The 17,242-nt window shown below is 33.3% G+C and overlaps 1 protein-coding gene across 2 annotated transcripts; it reads left to right on the plus strand.

Moving 5' to 3' along the window:
* The first annotated feature begins 996 nt into the window (after window positions 1-996).
* LOC147065246 (facilitated trehalose transporter Tret1-like) lies at window positions 997-13,843 on the plus strand. Of its 2 annotated transcripts, none has more exons than XM_085956379.1 (9): window positions 997-1,046; window positions 2,768-2,913; window positions 4,857-5,086; window positions 7,417-7,740; window positions 8,296-8,410; window positions 9,330-9,467; window positions 10,644-10,861; window positions 11,989-12,171; window positions 13,429-13,843. In XM_085956379.1, exons 2-9 carry the CDS (start codon window positions 2,838-2,840, stop codon window positions 13,705-13,707), a joined length of 1,563 nt encoding a protein of 520 aa, XP_085812505.1. In that variant the 5' UTR covers window positions 997-1,046; window positions 2,768-2,837; the 3' UTR covers window positions 13,708-13,843. The 2 variants fall into 2 exon arrangements, with proteins under 2 accessions (XP_085812505.1, XP_085812506.1); XM_085956380.1 differs by having other exon boundaries at window positions 1,034-1,098.
* Window positions 13,844-17,242: the final 3,399 nt, after the last annotated feature.

A 17,242-nucleotide genomic window follows, 5' to 3' on the forward strand; every position in this document is an offset into this window, starting at 1 on the left:
TTGTCTCTTTTCGTTCTGCCATCAGTACCGAGCAGTCATTTGGTTAACCAGTCAATCTTTGGCAGTTAAGAAAATGGAAGAGGAAAAATTGCTAGAATGAGTGAGAAAATACCGAGTCATTTATGAGACTCGTATGACACACCCAAAATATTTGGATTCAAAGTTCAAATCCTCGATATAGAATATTACATCAGAAGAAATGAAACAAATAGGTGTTTCCGATTCATTTTCAATAATAGCTATAACCATGGCTGTTAACACCAATTGTGAAAACAAACATTTTTTTTCTGAAAACAATGTAACAATAATAACGACAGTCATGGATGAACTGCTGCTTCGGTATAAGCTCGGCATCGCTCGGCTATGATCAGTTGTTAATACGGCCCAGACGACACTCGGTGGGTAAATACAATGACAATGTGGTGCGATGTGTTTTTACCGGGAAGTTATAATCGAATGGCATTCCCAATCAATTGTGATCCGCTATTTATCGACATACTCACAATCAAAATAATATCTTGAAAAGAATATTTAGGAAACAACTATTATATATCGAGTTTGCGATAATTCGATATGGCTGACTATATGAAAAAATAGATATTACAGAAATTATAATAATTAGACATTACGGGAAATGGATATTAAGGAATTCGTATTTGCGGTTAGCTATTTAATATCGCCGATCAATATGCTGACACGGCTTGAATTGCTTAACCCCATACATTAAATACAATAGTTTTGTGTTACTGATCACACTGCAGTAGCAACTGGAATTCGTCTCCATACCATCCTAGTGGTTGGATTTTTAACACCTGATTAATATGGCACAATATTTCTAGATCATTTTATTGCATTTCATCATATTAAGCTTTATTGCTTACCGCTTTAAGCTAAATAATTACATACTAATCTTATTATTCAGATTCTAAATATGAGTTGCAGGCTTATCTTTGGTAGAGCACAAGTTTCATTTGATTTTAAGATAGTCTATTAATATTCATTTACATAGAAGCTTGTAAAAATGGTGTAACATAATTTTTTAGAAAGTATAGGAAAATGTTCTAATAATACATAACATAATAATTCTATGGTTTCGGGGTAAAAGTGCTTAAGTCAGTTTGGTGGCAGCTGAGATAATTGGTTTCGAAATAAATCACAGTTTCCTAAATATTCCTGCTTAGAAGTTAATTAGTATACTTTTTTATTTCTTTTACTTACTATATTAATTTATGCACAATTAAGTTTTTGATACCTATTGTGTTATATTCAATGTTTTGAATAAGTAATTTTACGTAGAGTTAAAAATGATTTTCTCAATTTAACGGTCCACGTGCTCGTCGTAGGTCAAAATTGAGTTTTTATTGTATATTCAAACCATGATCCTGGACACTCCTTAAACGTTGTAGATAATCTATTTGTATAATTTTAAAGCCTTATTATCCTTTATAGTTATTTTAAACATTTGATGACTGCATAAAGTATTTTTGTTACATAAAATAGTATTCTTTTAAACCTCTCGCTCTAATGTTTTAGAATATAGTCATATTTCGGTACATAACTGTGCAGTGGTGTTAAGATTTTTTACATTTATTAATTTTTAAACGCATTTATAAAACCATTAGTATAATTTATTACGAGATAATTTTTGTAAAATATTCACGATAAAAAATTATATTGATAATCTCTGTGATCCCAAATTTGACAAGAATTAGGCATTTTATTATTAAAAAAATCGGCAAGATTGACACATTTGAAGATGATTCTAAAGATACTTATTATAAGCTATGTCTTTGACCATTTAAGTGTGATAAACAACTTATGAGTAATGATTGCTTTATAATAATTATTGACCTAAGAATAAGGTAGTGTTTTTTTGAAATATGCCATTTCTTTTTTTTCATTTCATTTGCATGTCCCCCCTTAAGCCATTTCTACAAATTAAAATATATATTTATTTTGCTTACGTGACAAAATCTATGATACACAAAAAAGATCACGATCATTTACACACATTACATTCATATAAACGTGCCTTAAGAACTTTTACCCTGAACCACGGAATTGTTTTTTATAACAATGTGATAATCATCATCATCGACACTACATTCCAATGCGGGTCTTGGCTAGTGATGTCCCATGGGGGTAGGCAAGCCATGCATTGCATTGGGGTGACACATTATAAAAGGCGGCGAATGAGTGAACGATTAGAGCAGTGGCGGTTTTCCATGAAGCAGGCAATCAATATCTTAGTTTTAAGAAATAGTTTTAACGTAAAAATCCTGACAGTATACTTAATTATTATTGTTTTATTGTAATACCTGGCCATTATAATAATATATAATGTCAATGATGGTTTATCGCACATTTTCACAAGGGTGCCTCCAAACCTGTCAGCGGCACACCCCTAAAACCATTAGTATCTGATAATACGTTTTGTGGAAAAGCTCTAATTTTCAATAGATGGTGTGTGTGTCACCTTAAAGATTTTTGGTATATTTGTTTGAAAAATAAATAAAACAATAAGCAAGTAGGTAAGATTAAAGGACAGCATTCTATGTATGCTAATGGGTGGCACTTACCCACCTAGGAATGTCACTGGTCTTGACTTCTCCAGGAAATGTGTTCACTCCTTTCTATTTGCTACAACCTCCATCCTCTGCTTTATCCTATAGGATGCTCTCTTTTTGTGCAATTGAAGTATCAGATTATAAAATAGTGTTGTGCGCTTTACAAACCCTGTTAATTGATTATTTGTTTAATTTAATAGGAACACAATTTCTAAAGGCAGCTTTGCAATATCAATGACTTTAGGTTACTAAACTTATTGTATTGTAAGAATGAGTCTCTTAGACATTGATAGAATAAAAACAGATAAACCCAGTCTACAAAATCAAGTGATTGCAGCAATTATAGGTGAGTAATAACTCACAATAACCCACCTAACTAACAATCGTATTATTGACACCAATATGAAGTGATCCCTTTTTACTAAGGATAAAACAGTAGTGAAGTAATAGAGAATTTCATTTGAGGCATTTATTTCCAAAAACCGATAAGTCCACATTTTTTTTAAACCATATCCGATCCTGATAGGATCATAATATGGGCCTCCACAGAGTGGAGGTTTGTATTAACAGATTTTGTTTTTACGAGAAATGGATGTCAGCCACTTGCTCAACCTATTAGGTCTGGCAATTACATGTGTTGTTTTTTTTTCAATTTGTGTACGAGTCAGAGTATGGACCTAAGTCCACATATTGACATATTATTTTATAATATGATTTCACACATGTACCCACATAACTTTCAAAAACAGCCAAAAGTTATCTAGTAATTCCTTGTTTGGATCTGCACTCCAAGTCACCGCACACTACTAGTTCCTATGTACAGTAAGGTACAATATCTTTTAGCAAAGATTTACAATGATAAGACAGTGAGAATATGAAAAGTAGAAAGGGGACGAGTCAAATCAATGCCGCTGGAATAGTCAATTTTACAGACATATTTACATACACAGTTATTCCAAAATAAATAGTGATTATTGTTTTATCTCCTTTTCCCTTTCGCAGGCAGAATTATTTTTTTAAGGATTTAAGTGGTGTTTTCGTTTATGTGGCTCTCGAAATAAAAATGACAATTTCAATTTTTGTAAAATCTTGACAAGTCAACAAAAATGTGAATTTTCTTTCTTATAGGTACCTACCTATATCTTGTAAACAAAGTATTCTAAAATGGTATATATTTTATTCTAATAGAATTAGATATAGAATTAATAGAAGTTAGAATAGTAATTTTTATTAGTAAAACAATACACACCATTTTAGAATACTTTCTTTAGAAGATTCATATACCTTTAGGAAAGAAGTTAAACACATTTTACGAAAAATAGAAATTGCCGTATTTTATTTCAAGACTGGCCGAGGAGTTAACACGGCTTATAATGTCGTGGGTCTATAGTAACATCTATCTACGAAAAATATTACTTCTAAAACTCACAGTCGATAATACAACATACTGCACTGAGTTAACATTGTTAAAGGAGTCATAAGTGTCACAGAAATCAAACAATAAACATTGATCAAAGTCAATTCAGTGCGTTAATTAAAATTATTTTTCCACATCCCAATAAACCTAAATTGAATAAATTACTACAGGTCTCAGATTCGAATCTTGGATATCAATGCGTGTTTGAAATCAGAGTTTCGACCTAATGTGTTGAGCGAGTGGCTAATATCCATTTCACGTAAAAACAAACCTCCATTCTGTGAATATGATCTTTTTAGGATCGGGCATGGTCAAATGTAGTGCGATCAACGCATGCAATACCATACTTTGATACTATTCCCTTCTGTAAGAAACTATAATCAAAGTCTATCTACAAATGAGTTATCTATTGATTACGTAGGTAATTTTTTTGACTTCTTGCAAGACAAGAGTAGCTTACATTCGGTAAACAATAGATTCCATTGGATGCTCCCCAACACAGTCATATTCACTTCAATTTGAAGGTTAATCTCATTACTAAGAGGCCATCCATGGACTGGAACCGTATGCCGCTTAGATCCGGGTGCCATACTAAACTTATAATTTTTGTTCATGAAAATATATTTTCACTAAATTTTTAAGTGTAAGTGTATGGTATAAACGGATACGATCAGATGGTTATAATATACTTTGTGAAAATATATTTCCATGAACAGAAAAGATAAGTATAAGATAGTATGGCACACGGTTCGATACCGCATACGGTTTCAGTCCATGGATGGCCTATTAGCTAGAAACTCAATCAAGAAGGTATAAATTGATACATGTCATCATTCATTTTCTTGATTATTTTTGTTTATTATTATTTCCAGTTAACTTAGGCTCACTTTCATATGGCGCTGCAATTGGATGGCTCTCTCCGGTACTTGAAGAGGTCACGTCCGATGATTCTCCATTGGGACCCCCTATGACTCCGGCTCAGGTGGCTTTTGCGGGAGGGATCTTTTGCATCGGAGGTCTCATGGGACTTCCTATTTTCACCATCATCGCCAGTAAATATGGGAGAAAGGCAGCAGCCTACTGTATTGGTTTTCCACTTGCCGTACGTAGTATAGCCATTTTCATAACATTGCATAATCCTTCCTATTTTTATCTTCCGGAGATCCATTCATCTCAACAGTTCCAACTTTATAAAACTTGACAGACAGTACAAATATTATTAACTACCTATATTATCTATTAACGCGTTCATGTTTATCTATTGGATTTTAAGTTTTTGTGCAGTTGGCCAGCCAACTTAAATAAGGCAAAGAAATCAAAGAAACTTGTACAATTGTGTTAGTATTCGCTAAAATCGCTGTAAGTGGTGCAATAATAGGATATATTTTCACCAATCAAAGCCTAGGTATATAACTAGAGCATTTGACTGCAGATCGAAAGGTTGGTGGTTTGAGACCACCCATGGGTATTTTTCATTATTTAAGTTGGACGTGTGACCAGTGGCGGCCGGTGGTCTTCAGAATAGCATTTTCTGGTAGTGCGCAATGGTTTACCTTCTATACCCAGCATTGGAGCATAGGGCAAGCACAAGTTCGAGCCACTTCCCTCGGTCCAACGCCAACTCTTGCACCTCCCGCCATGTCAGACCGCAGCACGTAGGTCGCTTTTGTAGCACCGCTGCAGGGTGAGGGAGGGCCGGCCATGGCAACAGAACCCTTGAGGCTGTGCCATAAAGGTACGAAGTGTCACACTCTTTAGCGGCATCTGGAACACTTGTCCTAGCCACGTAAAGGTCGTAAAGCGTCTCTTCATGATTACCTTAATCACCGAAGGCTGCCGTGGCAATAAGCTAAGAAAATATCTTAGTGTATAATGACTGAAACATCGAACTTCTCAGAAGGTAAATTAAATATGTCTTTGTTTATTTATTCTATTTCTTAAAAAAGTTTTTAAACAGTTAGAATGATTTAATATCAATAAAGAAAAATAAATGTCACGGTTTATGGCTTTACGCTCCGAACAATGAATGCGTCAGCCAAATATGAACCGTTGTAAAACCGGATGAAGTATGCTGGGTCACTTTGTTAATAGTGCATAGCAGTATGTTTATTTCTTAAATTTCACATTATATTATTAATTTACGTGAAATTATAAAATGAACTAACATTGCGTGGATAATATTTATATTGTAAATCAGCATTCCTTCGAACTCAGATTTATTTCTGATGTATTTATGTATGTTTCTCTTATATTATCGTTCTTATTTATTATTCAGCTACGACCTACTACTCATGTAGTGCTGCTGTGTTTTTTTTTATTATATTGAATGTATTTGAGTGGTTTAGAAATAAATGCGGCAGTTTGTATTTTCGTAAAAGTTTTGCGATTCATTAAATCTTAAATGTGAAATTGTTACAAATTAAGAAACAGAAACTGGCGTTTTTGTTTCTAGAGTCCTAATTTCGTGCGCCGATCATAAAGTGTGTAAAAAATGCTACACAAAACGCTACCACAGGAACATTGGACTACCGTTTAAGAAGTATACAATGGCCTCATTGTAATCCTGTGCAAACTGAAAATCCATTTTGATCGCAATTGCTTTGCGCTCATGAACGAAGTATTGTTCATAATACTGCTACATGTTCTACTTCGCGAAGTGAGTGATACACATATGAATAACAATGAAAAGTTGAGTGATGTCTTCAAAAATGCAGGCAGTGCGTATCACTTGGGTGGTATTAGAGGAGCCGCCGTTGCGTGTGACGCATTTTCATTACACATGATGCATTTATGATAAGTCCACATTTTGTCAAAATCAAACAAAAAAGGTACATATTCGAAAAAACCGACAAATTAAGGGGGATCCTTATGCCTACAGCGAACCTAGCGGAAAAATACGAAGCTTGCAATTTGAGAATTTTTTTTGATAAGAAGTCAAAGATAATCTTACAATTGTAAAAAAAATGTGAATTTGTTACATATTATTTTTGTCATAAGTTACTTTATTATTACATTATTTTTATGGTCATATTTATTATTAAAATTTGGTTTATTAAGTTTTCTATTTTTTCTCGTGTAGATTTTTGATTAATTCATCGTTTTAATATTTTTTATATTTATTTTAAAAAACATCGATTTTTATAAAAATATTAATGTTTATAACTTGAAATCCTTGACGCTTAAACCGTTCGGCCATCGTCGGCGGCAATGTAATAGTTATCGCAGTTTATATCTATCTACCTGCAGATACGCATAAAGTTTATCATAATCCATATGTAAGATAGAAAAGTAAGTAAGTTTAAAAAGTGTTTCTCAACCGATGGTCTGCAGGAATTTTCTGGTGGTCTACGAATTTTTGAAAAATAAAAATTCCAATACTGCACATAAAAAACTTTTCACTTCAAAAATCAAATAATCGTGATCACTTTTCAGATAGGAATGTTGTTTAAATTATGCGCGAGCTCAGTGGTGGTGATGCTGATGGGGCGGTTTGTCTGCGGCGCTGGAGGAGGAGGTGGTATGTCACTCCCCACCTTATTGGTAGGAGAATGCTGTACACCACACATCCGAGGCCTACTCGCTACCATGTTGGTTATCTTCTATTCGTTTGGCTTGATCGCGGCATTCGTGCTAGGAGCGTATCTGCCATTTAGAATATTTACCGCTGTTCTTATGGTAATGCCAATTGTCTTTATGATTTGCTTTTGGTTTATTCCTGAGACACCGGTATACCTTCTCAAAATTGGGAAAGAAGAGGTTAGTTTTTTTTTTTGTTTTATATCATCACCATTCAGGTACTATTAACAAAAATGACAGTTCTGAATTAAATATGCCAATAAAGTAAGGTAAATATAGGTATTCTTAACAGCCAAAGGTCACTAAATGGGATGAAATGCTGAACCTGACCAATAGGAAAGTGAAAACGGGACACAATATTATCCAAATGTTTTTATTGGCAAGTGACTTCTACTTGTTTGGTGGCTAATCATGAGTATTTTATTATTTTTGTCCTAAAACCTAAAACATTAACAGAATTTGATAAGCATTTCAAACTGCTACATAGTTAAATTCGTCGTAATTAACTAAAATGCCCATAGCTTGATTGGTAAAGCACATTGGTGTGAATACAGTGGTTACAGGTTCAATTTGCATCGTATTTTTTTCAAAAAAGATTTTTCCTAGTAGGTATATATCTGAGGTGTTTCCAAATTATATGTAGTCAATATATAGAATGTGACATTCTCAAATCTTGTAAATTATTTGTTGAATAAAAGAAATGGTTTAGGTATTAATTATATATTATATTTTCAGGAAGCCGCTAAAGCAATCTCTTGGTTTTGGAAAATTCCCACAGATAGCGGAGCCGTTCGAGCAGAACTTATGAGGATATCAAGACAACTCAGAGGAGCAGAACCACTCAATATCGGTATATAAAATGAAATCGATAGCCAATAACTCTATAAATTAGAATACATTAGTGCAGAAGACTCGATACATAAGCGATTATTTAATGTTGTACTCTGTTCAATGTGACCCTGAGAATTAGACGTGCAACGTTTATGTATGACTAATTAAAACTATATGAATCAGAGCCTGCCCATTAACCAATCATGCACCATCTTCTTTGCAAATGCGTCATGACTGACTCGTGAAGTCATTACTAAAAAGCTACATTTCCAGAGTCAGAGGCTGTCTGTGAGACAGTCACCAGTTTTTATGTGAGTGCAACATACATTTTCATGATGTCATAAGCAAGTTTTCATGGTTCGTGACTTGATAACATGATTATTTCTTTGAGAATAGTGAGACGTCATGAATAATGCAGATTAAATATAACAGACTCGTGTGCTAAAATGTTATTGCGCAATACATTCATGTTTCTAACGTTCTCTTATGCAGCAATAATTGAAAACAAACTGATATTGAAAACTAGACTTGGGTCAGTAAAAGCTAAACATAATATAGGTAATAATAAAATCACAAAATATTAAATTCAAATAATCTGTCAATTCGGTTATTGTATGCATTGTTATGTTTGCCCCACAAGAGAGCAAAGTGTCCATCTAAGATGCTGTAGATGTGAGTACGAATCCTGCGTCAGGAAAAATACAAAATCTGTTTATTTTCAATGTACATTAAATAAATTTTGATCCAGAATAAAGACGCAATAGCTAATAATCATTCTTCGTAAAAACGGTCTGTTAATAATATATTTAATATAACCTCTCTTCTGCGGAGGCACATGTGCTTCATTTAGGCATGATAATTTATCTTTATATTTAAAATGTTCCATTTTTTGATGTTGACAAAAATTATTCATTATTTTTTTTGTTACATTATTTCAGATTTCGAACCGACGAAAGAGGCGCTGGCCACTGAATTGGAATGGATTCATCTTAAAAAGCCGGAATTTGAACAAAAGATGTTATCTAAACATTCAGGAAACTCATTATCCGACAGACCTGGATCATGGAAACTTTTATGTAAGAATTTTATGATCACCTTTTGTAATACATTTGAACAGGTCTGATAGTTAAATCAAATTGATAATAAATTACTTGTTAATTCAGACTGAGATCGTGAAAACTTCTATAACGTATTCGCTATCATTAACTTAATTTACTGTTATTGTTTCTTGGTGGATATATATAATAGCTGAAAGATCATAACAATTTAGTTATCTAAGTTATATACAGAAATAATCATTATAAAAGTTTCTTAGCTAATTGTTTTGAAAATTATTTGCGGTTTAATGAAGTTATAGGGAGACTTGTTATTTTAAATAAGTCATCTACTTTCAAATACCACATTCAAAGTCCACAATTGAACAATTATTGTGGTAAAGGACGTTCTTGTATTTCAACCGTAAATAGTTGGTTTTAACATTAGTTTCTTTTTTCTATATTTTATTTTAAAATTGGAACAATTTGCACATTTTTATTAGACATTAAATCCTTTATTATTGCAATAAGTACAAGCAAAATAATGTGACACATTTTTTTCACAATATGCTTTTGGTGGGTTCTGGAAGTTATAAATTGGGCATATTATCTAATGCATCGATTGCGATCGACCACATGCGGTCATGGAATGGATTTTGATTGATTGCACTATTAGATCCATAGGAATTAAATATTATGTAAAAAGCGTGTAGGTACGTTTGGTTGAAAGAAGCATTCTTATTTTTATTTATTTAACCAACTTATGTGAAAGTTATTTCCAAAAAATTAACCATGAGAATGAATGAGTCGTTGTATCACTTGATTCGTATTCTATCACTCATGCATCCATTGCAGGCTATGGTAGAAGGCACACGCATTAGAGACCAACAAGTTTAACATGAGGCATCGCTACATAGCGCACACTATGTAGCAGACCCTCACGTTAAACTTGTCGGTCTCTACACAGTCATGCACAGAAGTCAAAATTACATCTGTATTATTAATTTAGATAAACCTTATATCAAAAGTGCCCTCATATGTATCACTGTCGCCTACAATAACCAATCCCACAAGACGTATGGATATTTGACTATATATATATGGTTTTTTCAAATCTGAAATGATCTTGTGTAGCATCTTAAAGATTGAATTTGGGATGTTATATATTATGTGAATTTAAAAGGATTACTAATGAAGCGTCGGGTTTAATTATTACAGTTACATCACCCGTGGCCCGAAAAGGACTCATATTGTGCCTATTCCTCGTCTTCACCCAAGTATTGATGGGATTGTTCGTGTTGGATTCATATTCAGGGTTAATCTTTGAGAAGGCGGAGACTGGACTATCTAGTGATGTTTGCGCTATCATCTATGGTGTTATTTTTCTTGTGGGAGCTACTGTAGGCTCTCTACTAATGGACAAGATTGGAAGACGGGTAATTATTATGATTCTCAAATTGCAAAAAGGTACAATAGAATTTCGATTATATCCGTATTATAGAATGCATAGAAAATCAACTAAGTAGTACATCCCATGCTGATCGAAAGCTTCTTCAGGTTGATTCCTTTCCTCTTGGTATTGCATGTTGCATTGCAACATATTTTTATAGGACTTTACTATTTCATCGATCCAGAGGTCTCAATGTCGACCTTTTAGACACTTCCTACCTCTTGGGTAACACTGGATAACTAGATTTATATTCAAATATTTACGATAGAAAATTATATTAATAATCTATGTGAACCCAGATCTGACAAGAATTAGGCATTTTATAATTCAAAAAATGGGCACGACTAACACATTTCTAAATATACTAATTATAAACTCTGTCTTTTACCATTCAAATGTAATAAACTATCATACTATTTATGATTCCTTTGTAATAATAATTATCGACCTTAGAATGAGGTAGTATTTTTTTGAAAAACGAAAATAATGAAATAAGGGGAAGCCTTATTTCATTGTCATACCCAGCACTCAATTCATTTCGAACAGACGTGAAAATAGTGCTCGTCTTAAATGTCACTTTGTTTTGTAAAAAAATAACTTAAACACGTTGGAATTGTGTTCATATATGTTTATAAAGGCGTGCATAATGAATTCAACTAGAAAAACATCAACAAAACAAACACATGTCTATATCATTCCAAATTTTAAATACACGCGTTCCATGTTGATTGTTTATTTTCCGACAATGCAATGTAAGAGAGGGAGATAATATTTTCCTTATATCATGTAACAAGTATAAGCTAGATGTAAAATAATATCGTTTTTATTTTAAAATGCAGTTCAATAATAATTTTCGTATTTGCTACTTTGAAGGAAAAGACAAAAAAATTTGTACACTTGGCCCCGTAACAGCATACCTCCACCCTTTACCACTGGCTTATAGTGATGATGAGAATTTCATGGACAGTTGTAATAAAGTGACAACGCGTAAATAAGTTTTAGTTCAATGTCGATTCTGCCTTCTCTTAAGTACTACAGTTTAATAAAGAACACATGGCTTCATAGAATAATCAATATTTAAGTACTAAAAAATAATGAATGTTTATATTGCAGCCTCTCCAAATTATCTTATCAGTTGTGGTATGCCTCGGTCAAGGGATTCTGGCCTGGTGTTTCCATGAACCTTCCGCCCCAAAATGGCTTCCTTTCTTGGGCCTCTTCATCGGGGTGGTCGCTTTCAATGCTGGACCAGGAATTATGTCGTTTGTAATCACATCGGAGGTCTTTGCTAATGAAGTAGGTTTTAATGTTTTGTTCTTTCAATCTAAATTGATGTATTTATATAAGTTTGAAATCCAAATTGCACTCTCATTAATAACATGAATGACAGATTCTTAAAATTTAAAAAAAAATCAGAATATGTAAACCACCAAACTGCCATTTCACTTTCTTAATGATGGTAATTTTAAAATTCTTCATCTGTGAATAAAGTAACCTTACAAGCTCAACAGTTTAAAAAACTTTTAACCGTAAATTAAATAAATTATTCACAGCATATACACGATGGCCGCGCGGCTTAAGCGTCGGCCTATAGCATTGTCGGTCTCAGGTTCGCATCCTGAGTCTGGCAAGTACACATATTGTATTTCTATTTGTGTATGAGTCAGAAAAAAAGTCAAAAACCCCTTGCTTTTTCGTACAAGGTGATCATATATGAATATACTCAATTATATTAAAAATAATGCAATAATATGTAAAATCAAATGTCAAATTTTAGTTTCTCTCTAGTTTTATAAATAGAAGAGTTATATGACATTTGAAATAATTTTAAAAGTGCATGAAGCACGATTAAGTTGGTAAACTCCATAAATATGAAAATCGCTCAGTTGTCATTCTGATATTTTTACACACGATTGTGTCGTTTTGTGACCATTGTAGCCATTTTTTATGTTCATTGTGATTAATTACCCGAATACAGTTATAAACGGTTTTAAACTAATTTACAGGATTTTTTAACCAAATAATAGTGCCGTAGTGTAGTATTAGAAGCACTTCACACGAGACACTGCATATACATATAAATGAATGCGACACACATGTGTCTCCATCTGAATGTGGTCTGAACGCGACCATTAATTTATGTGTAAATGCTGGCTCTCAAGACACCAGTGTCTGGTGGTGTCTCGTGTGAAACTGCTGTTATTGACTGCTTATCTACTCATTATGATGCATTGTCTTTTTATATGCCTTGAAAATTGCCAAATAAACGTCATAGTAGTAGTGTGTAATCACTTTTAACTAGCCTAATCAGTGGACCAGTGGTCCTTTTTATGCTTAGATATTTTTCAATATTTTTGGTTGGATAATTATATGTGAGCAAAACATGATGTTGTATTTTTATATGATGTGGTGAATACAAAGTGATCTATAAATTCTGTAAGAGCTGAATTAATTATTTAATCTTACTTCATATTCATTTTTATATTAAGTATATAAAAAGATCTTTTTGTGCAAAAAAATGCTTCCTTAAACTTCTTGTTCCTTTGTTTGTAGGTCCGTGACACTGCGACTAGTGTGGTGATGGGCAGCATATGGCTATCAAGCTACTTTCTCCTGCAAATCTTCCCGCTGGCAGTTGAAGCGTTTGAGATCCACATTGTGTTTTATTTCTTTTCCCTTGTGTCTCTGCTAACCGCTGTTATTTCATGGTTCATACTGCCCGAGACGAAGGGTTACACGCAAGAGGAGATCCTGCGGAGAATGGCTGGTTTGAAACCATCGAAAATCCTTGCGGAAAATGAGAGGATGATCGAAATGTCAAATGTTTCATAAGAATGAATCTTAGAAGGATGAAAAATAGTTTTGATTACGACAATGCTGATAGTAAAATAAATTGTTTTTAATAATATAATAGTGGCTGTATAAGTGCATGGATTTACTGGCAACAATATTGTGTAAATTAAAATATCGCGACAATAACTGTCTACACATAAAAGTGCTGTCTGTCTCAAAATTACTGCTTGATGAAATGCTATTCGAAGAATGTATTGTATTACGGTCTTGAAGCTTTTCTGCCATCTGCAATGTGTACAAAAGTTTATGGCTAACATGTGTTAGTATAAATGTTTTTACGTACAATTTACTCTCAATTTGGTGTATTTCAATCACAGTTTGGTCTATATCTATTCTGCACTTAAGCAACTGTAGCATCTGGGAATCGCTGTCAGTTAATGTCCACCGTAGCACTATACTAGTCTCAACAGTGTTTCATATAGGCCGATTTTTGTGTTTCTTGATAATCTGAAAGCTTAAGATGCTTTTAGAGACTATTGCGGCACTTGTCTTAGGCAGCGCTTACGATCCAATTTTGTCTTTTATATTGTTATTTTTGGTATTCTGACAGCTTAAGCCGCGTTGCCATGATCCAAGTACACTCGGACCGAGTGCCATCCGAGCGCACTAGTATGAGACAGCTTCATCATACTAATTACTCCTATCCAATCTTCTCGGACCGCGTCTTACTCATCCGAGCTAGCTTGGATAGGAGTAATTAGTATGAAGATGTCTCGTTTTAGTGTGCTCGGTCCAAGTCAACTTGGATCGTGTTAACGCAGCTTTATCCATAGAAACATAACCAAAAAGTTTTTTGTATTCATGAAGATAGCGGATATTGGAATTAGATACACAATACTTATCGTATTAGAATTCTTTTACTGTTACTTTACTGTATTTTTACTGTACATAAAATTTAACAAATATAAGATGTGCATTCATTGAAGTCTCAACATTAATACTTTTTGAGTATTATAATATCCTTAGCTGAAGTACCCGGCTTTGCTCGAGGTCGCTTCATTGATTGATAAGCATTTATGTCACTAAAGGCCCACCCACATTGAGGTGCATGTCACGGTGCTTGTCGCCTGATGTCACGGGCTGCCGCTAGGGGAAAAAAAATGTGTAATGTCATTTTTCTTGGTGTTTAAAATCATATCAGATTGATGCTCCCATCTCGTAGCACATTTTGAACCTTTAAACGAACATTGTCAGTTGGAAAAATCTGCCGTAATAATTAAAACAAGAATGAGCGCACTTCACGTTGAACTTCACTGCATCTGCACCTGCATGACGTTTTGAACCTTTTTATCATATTCCACATGCCTGCACTTTTCGAATGTCACTTCAAACTGTCAAAGTGACGTTCTTTTTTGTTTTTAGCAGTGCGCACTGTGTATTTTCTATGAGAATGTTGTCTATTATCTATGGTCTGCAGGCTGTGTTCTATTATCTATGAATGTTATGCCGCATGTATTTTACATACGTACACGTAGATACTGTTAAAATTAATTGAAGTTAGCATGAATAAACAAAAATACTTCAAATTACTAATACATTATAGTAGGCACTCTACATCAGTGTCATTATTCAGTGGATTTTACGAGATGGTTCACGTTCAAAATATTCTGCAAAATGTCGAAACCATAGACATTTTTATTGCTGTGAGTTCACGTGATAGTCGGCGACATGCACCTCAATGTGGGTGGGCCTTTAACAACAAATAATAATTAAATTCTTCAGTATTAAAATATCTGTATGTAGGCATACAACATGTCAAAATAAAAATAATTCTGACAGCCATGTCGAACAAAAGAAAATAAATCGAATCCAAAATATGAAAACTTTATCTATTGTGAAAATGCAAAAATGGAATTGGCAGGAAAGGAAATTTAAACAAACGAACTTTGTCAGTTGACGCCAAATAGGAAAAAGAAATCTAACAAACTTATTTTCACTTTGACATATTATTTTTATCATTAAAATGTAATGTAATATCTTAGACTTTATGATGAAATTTCTTATTTCTGTATGAATTAAAGAAAATTGTATATGTACATAATAAAGCAATAAATTATTTTTAAATCAATTTAATGAATAATTTATTACCTAGTTTTAATTATTACTGTGTGATAAAATAATACAGTTTTAATCCATTTAATAGATACTGCCAACTATAACTTGACATACGGCAGATTGGAGTACTTGGCTTTAGGAAATTAATTAATTAGGGATTGGATTCCCTAGTGGGGATCCCTTGCTTAGACCCTCCGCTCAATAATTCTGTTAAATACAATCAATTTATAATCCTTTATAGAACAAAAATACGTGATCATTTTTGTTGTTTGTCCAAACTGATCTGTCTATATGAGTCGCTTAGTCGCTAAACCCGCTCTGGAGATTTTTTTGAATATCGAGTAAATTACAAAAAACTGTTTTGTGCATTTACGATGATGTTGATGCTAGTAGTGGTGACGTTTGAATAGCGATTTAAACGTATGCTAAAAAACATGGTTTGAATCGGTTATCTAGAGCAGATTTAGTAACCTGTTATTTATCCTAGAGCGGATTTAGTGACTCCAAGTCAATATACATTTTAATTTTTTGACGGAACAGGGCGGAATTTAAAACTCGCACCTTGATAGACTGGTAGACCTATCGATATAGCACATACGTAAACCTATTCAAAACTAATTTTATTGAAAAATCGCACAGATCTGGTTTGGTGACTAATGCGTCAATGACATTGAGCTACTTTACTAGCTGCTTGTTGGCGAATTTAAAAACGGGCGAGTCAGCTAGTGCGATTGTGATGATGACACACAAAACTTTACACTCTCTCAGAAGCCAACAAGCTAGCGAGTTGAAACCGTCATTTTTGGTAGTATTTTGACAGGACATATTGAGTAGTTCGTTTTTTTACCATCGCTCTACTGCGCAGACGCAGTAGGCCCACACCCCAGCGTGTAGCTCGTAAAGTTGACCGGCTTTCAACTTTTTTGGTAGATTGTTTATAATCTGCTTGTTAGCTTGTCGATGATGACACTGGGCGAGTTAACAAACAGATTGTAAATTCGCCAACAAGCAGCTTGTAAAGTAGCTCAATGTCATTCGACTCATATATTATTATAGTTAAAATCCAACAAAATATATAAATATTCTATATGCAATTTTGCACAATATTTAATGATCTATAACTTCCAAATGCTAACAAAATAAAAACATAAGAAAAAAAAATGTTTAAAAAATCATAATGATAAATTTAAGTTATTTACGTAAACAGAATTCGATGTTTTCAATTTAATTTAACTAAGCGTCGCTGTATTTTAAATACCTCCTATGTGGCTTGAGTCATATTCTGAGATAATCGAAAAAATATTTGTAAATGAAATATATGTTATACCTTTTTATGTAGATCCTAATCATAAATTAAAATTGGATAATCATATTTTTTTACAATATATTTATTATTTAATAAAAAAAATCATAACTTTTTCCATGTTTTTATCATATATGAACAATTCTATATGCACCC

This window comes from Rhyacophila brunnea, unplaced genomic scaffold (assembly GCF_057557595.1).
Source record: "Rhyacophila brunnea isolate RB1 unplaced genomic scaffold, BYU_Rbru_1.0 scaffold_6, whole genome shotgun sequence".
NCBI classification, from domain to species: domain Eukaryota; kingdom Metazoa; phylum Arthropoda; class Insecta; order Trichoptera; family Rhyacophilidae; genus Rhyacophila; species Rhyacophila brunnea.

What these genes read in the sequence shown, in the direction of transcription:
- LOC147065246 (XM_085956379.1), top strand. Translation starts at nt 2,838, where the DNA reads ATGAGTCTCTTAGACATTGATAGAATAAAAACAGATAAACCCAGTCTA. An exon ending in AGTGATTGCAGCAATTATAG is followed by an intron (nt 2,914 to 4,856) that starts GTGAGTAATAAC and finishes TATTATTTCCAG; the next exon opens with TTAACTTAGGCTCACTTTCA. An exon ending in CGGAGGTCTTTGCTAATGAA is followed by an intron (nt 12,172 to 13,428) that starts GTAGGTTTTAAT and finishes CTTTGTTTGTAG; the next exon opens with GTCCGTGACACTGCGACTAG.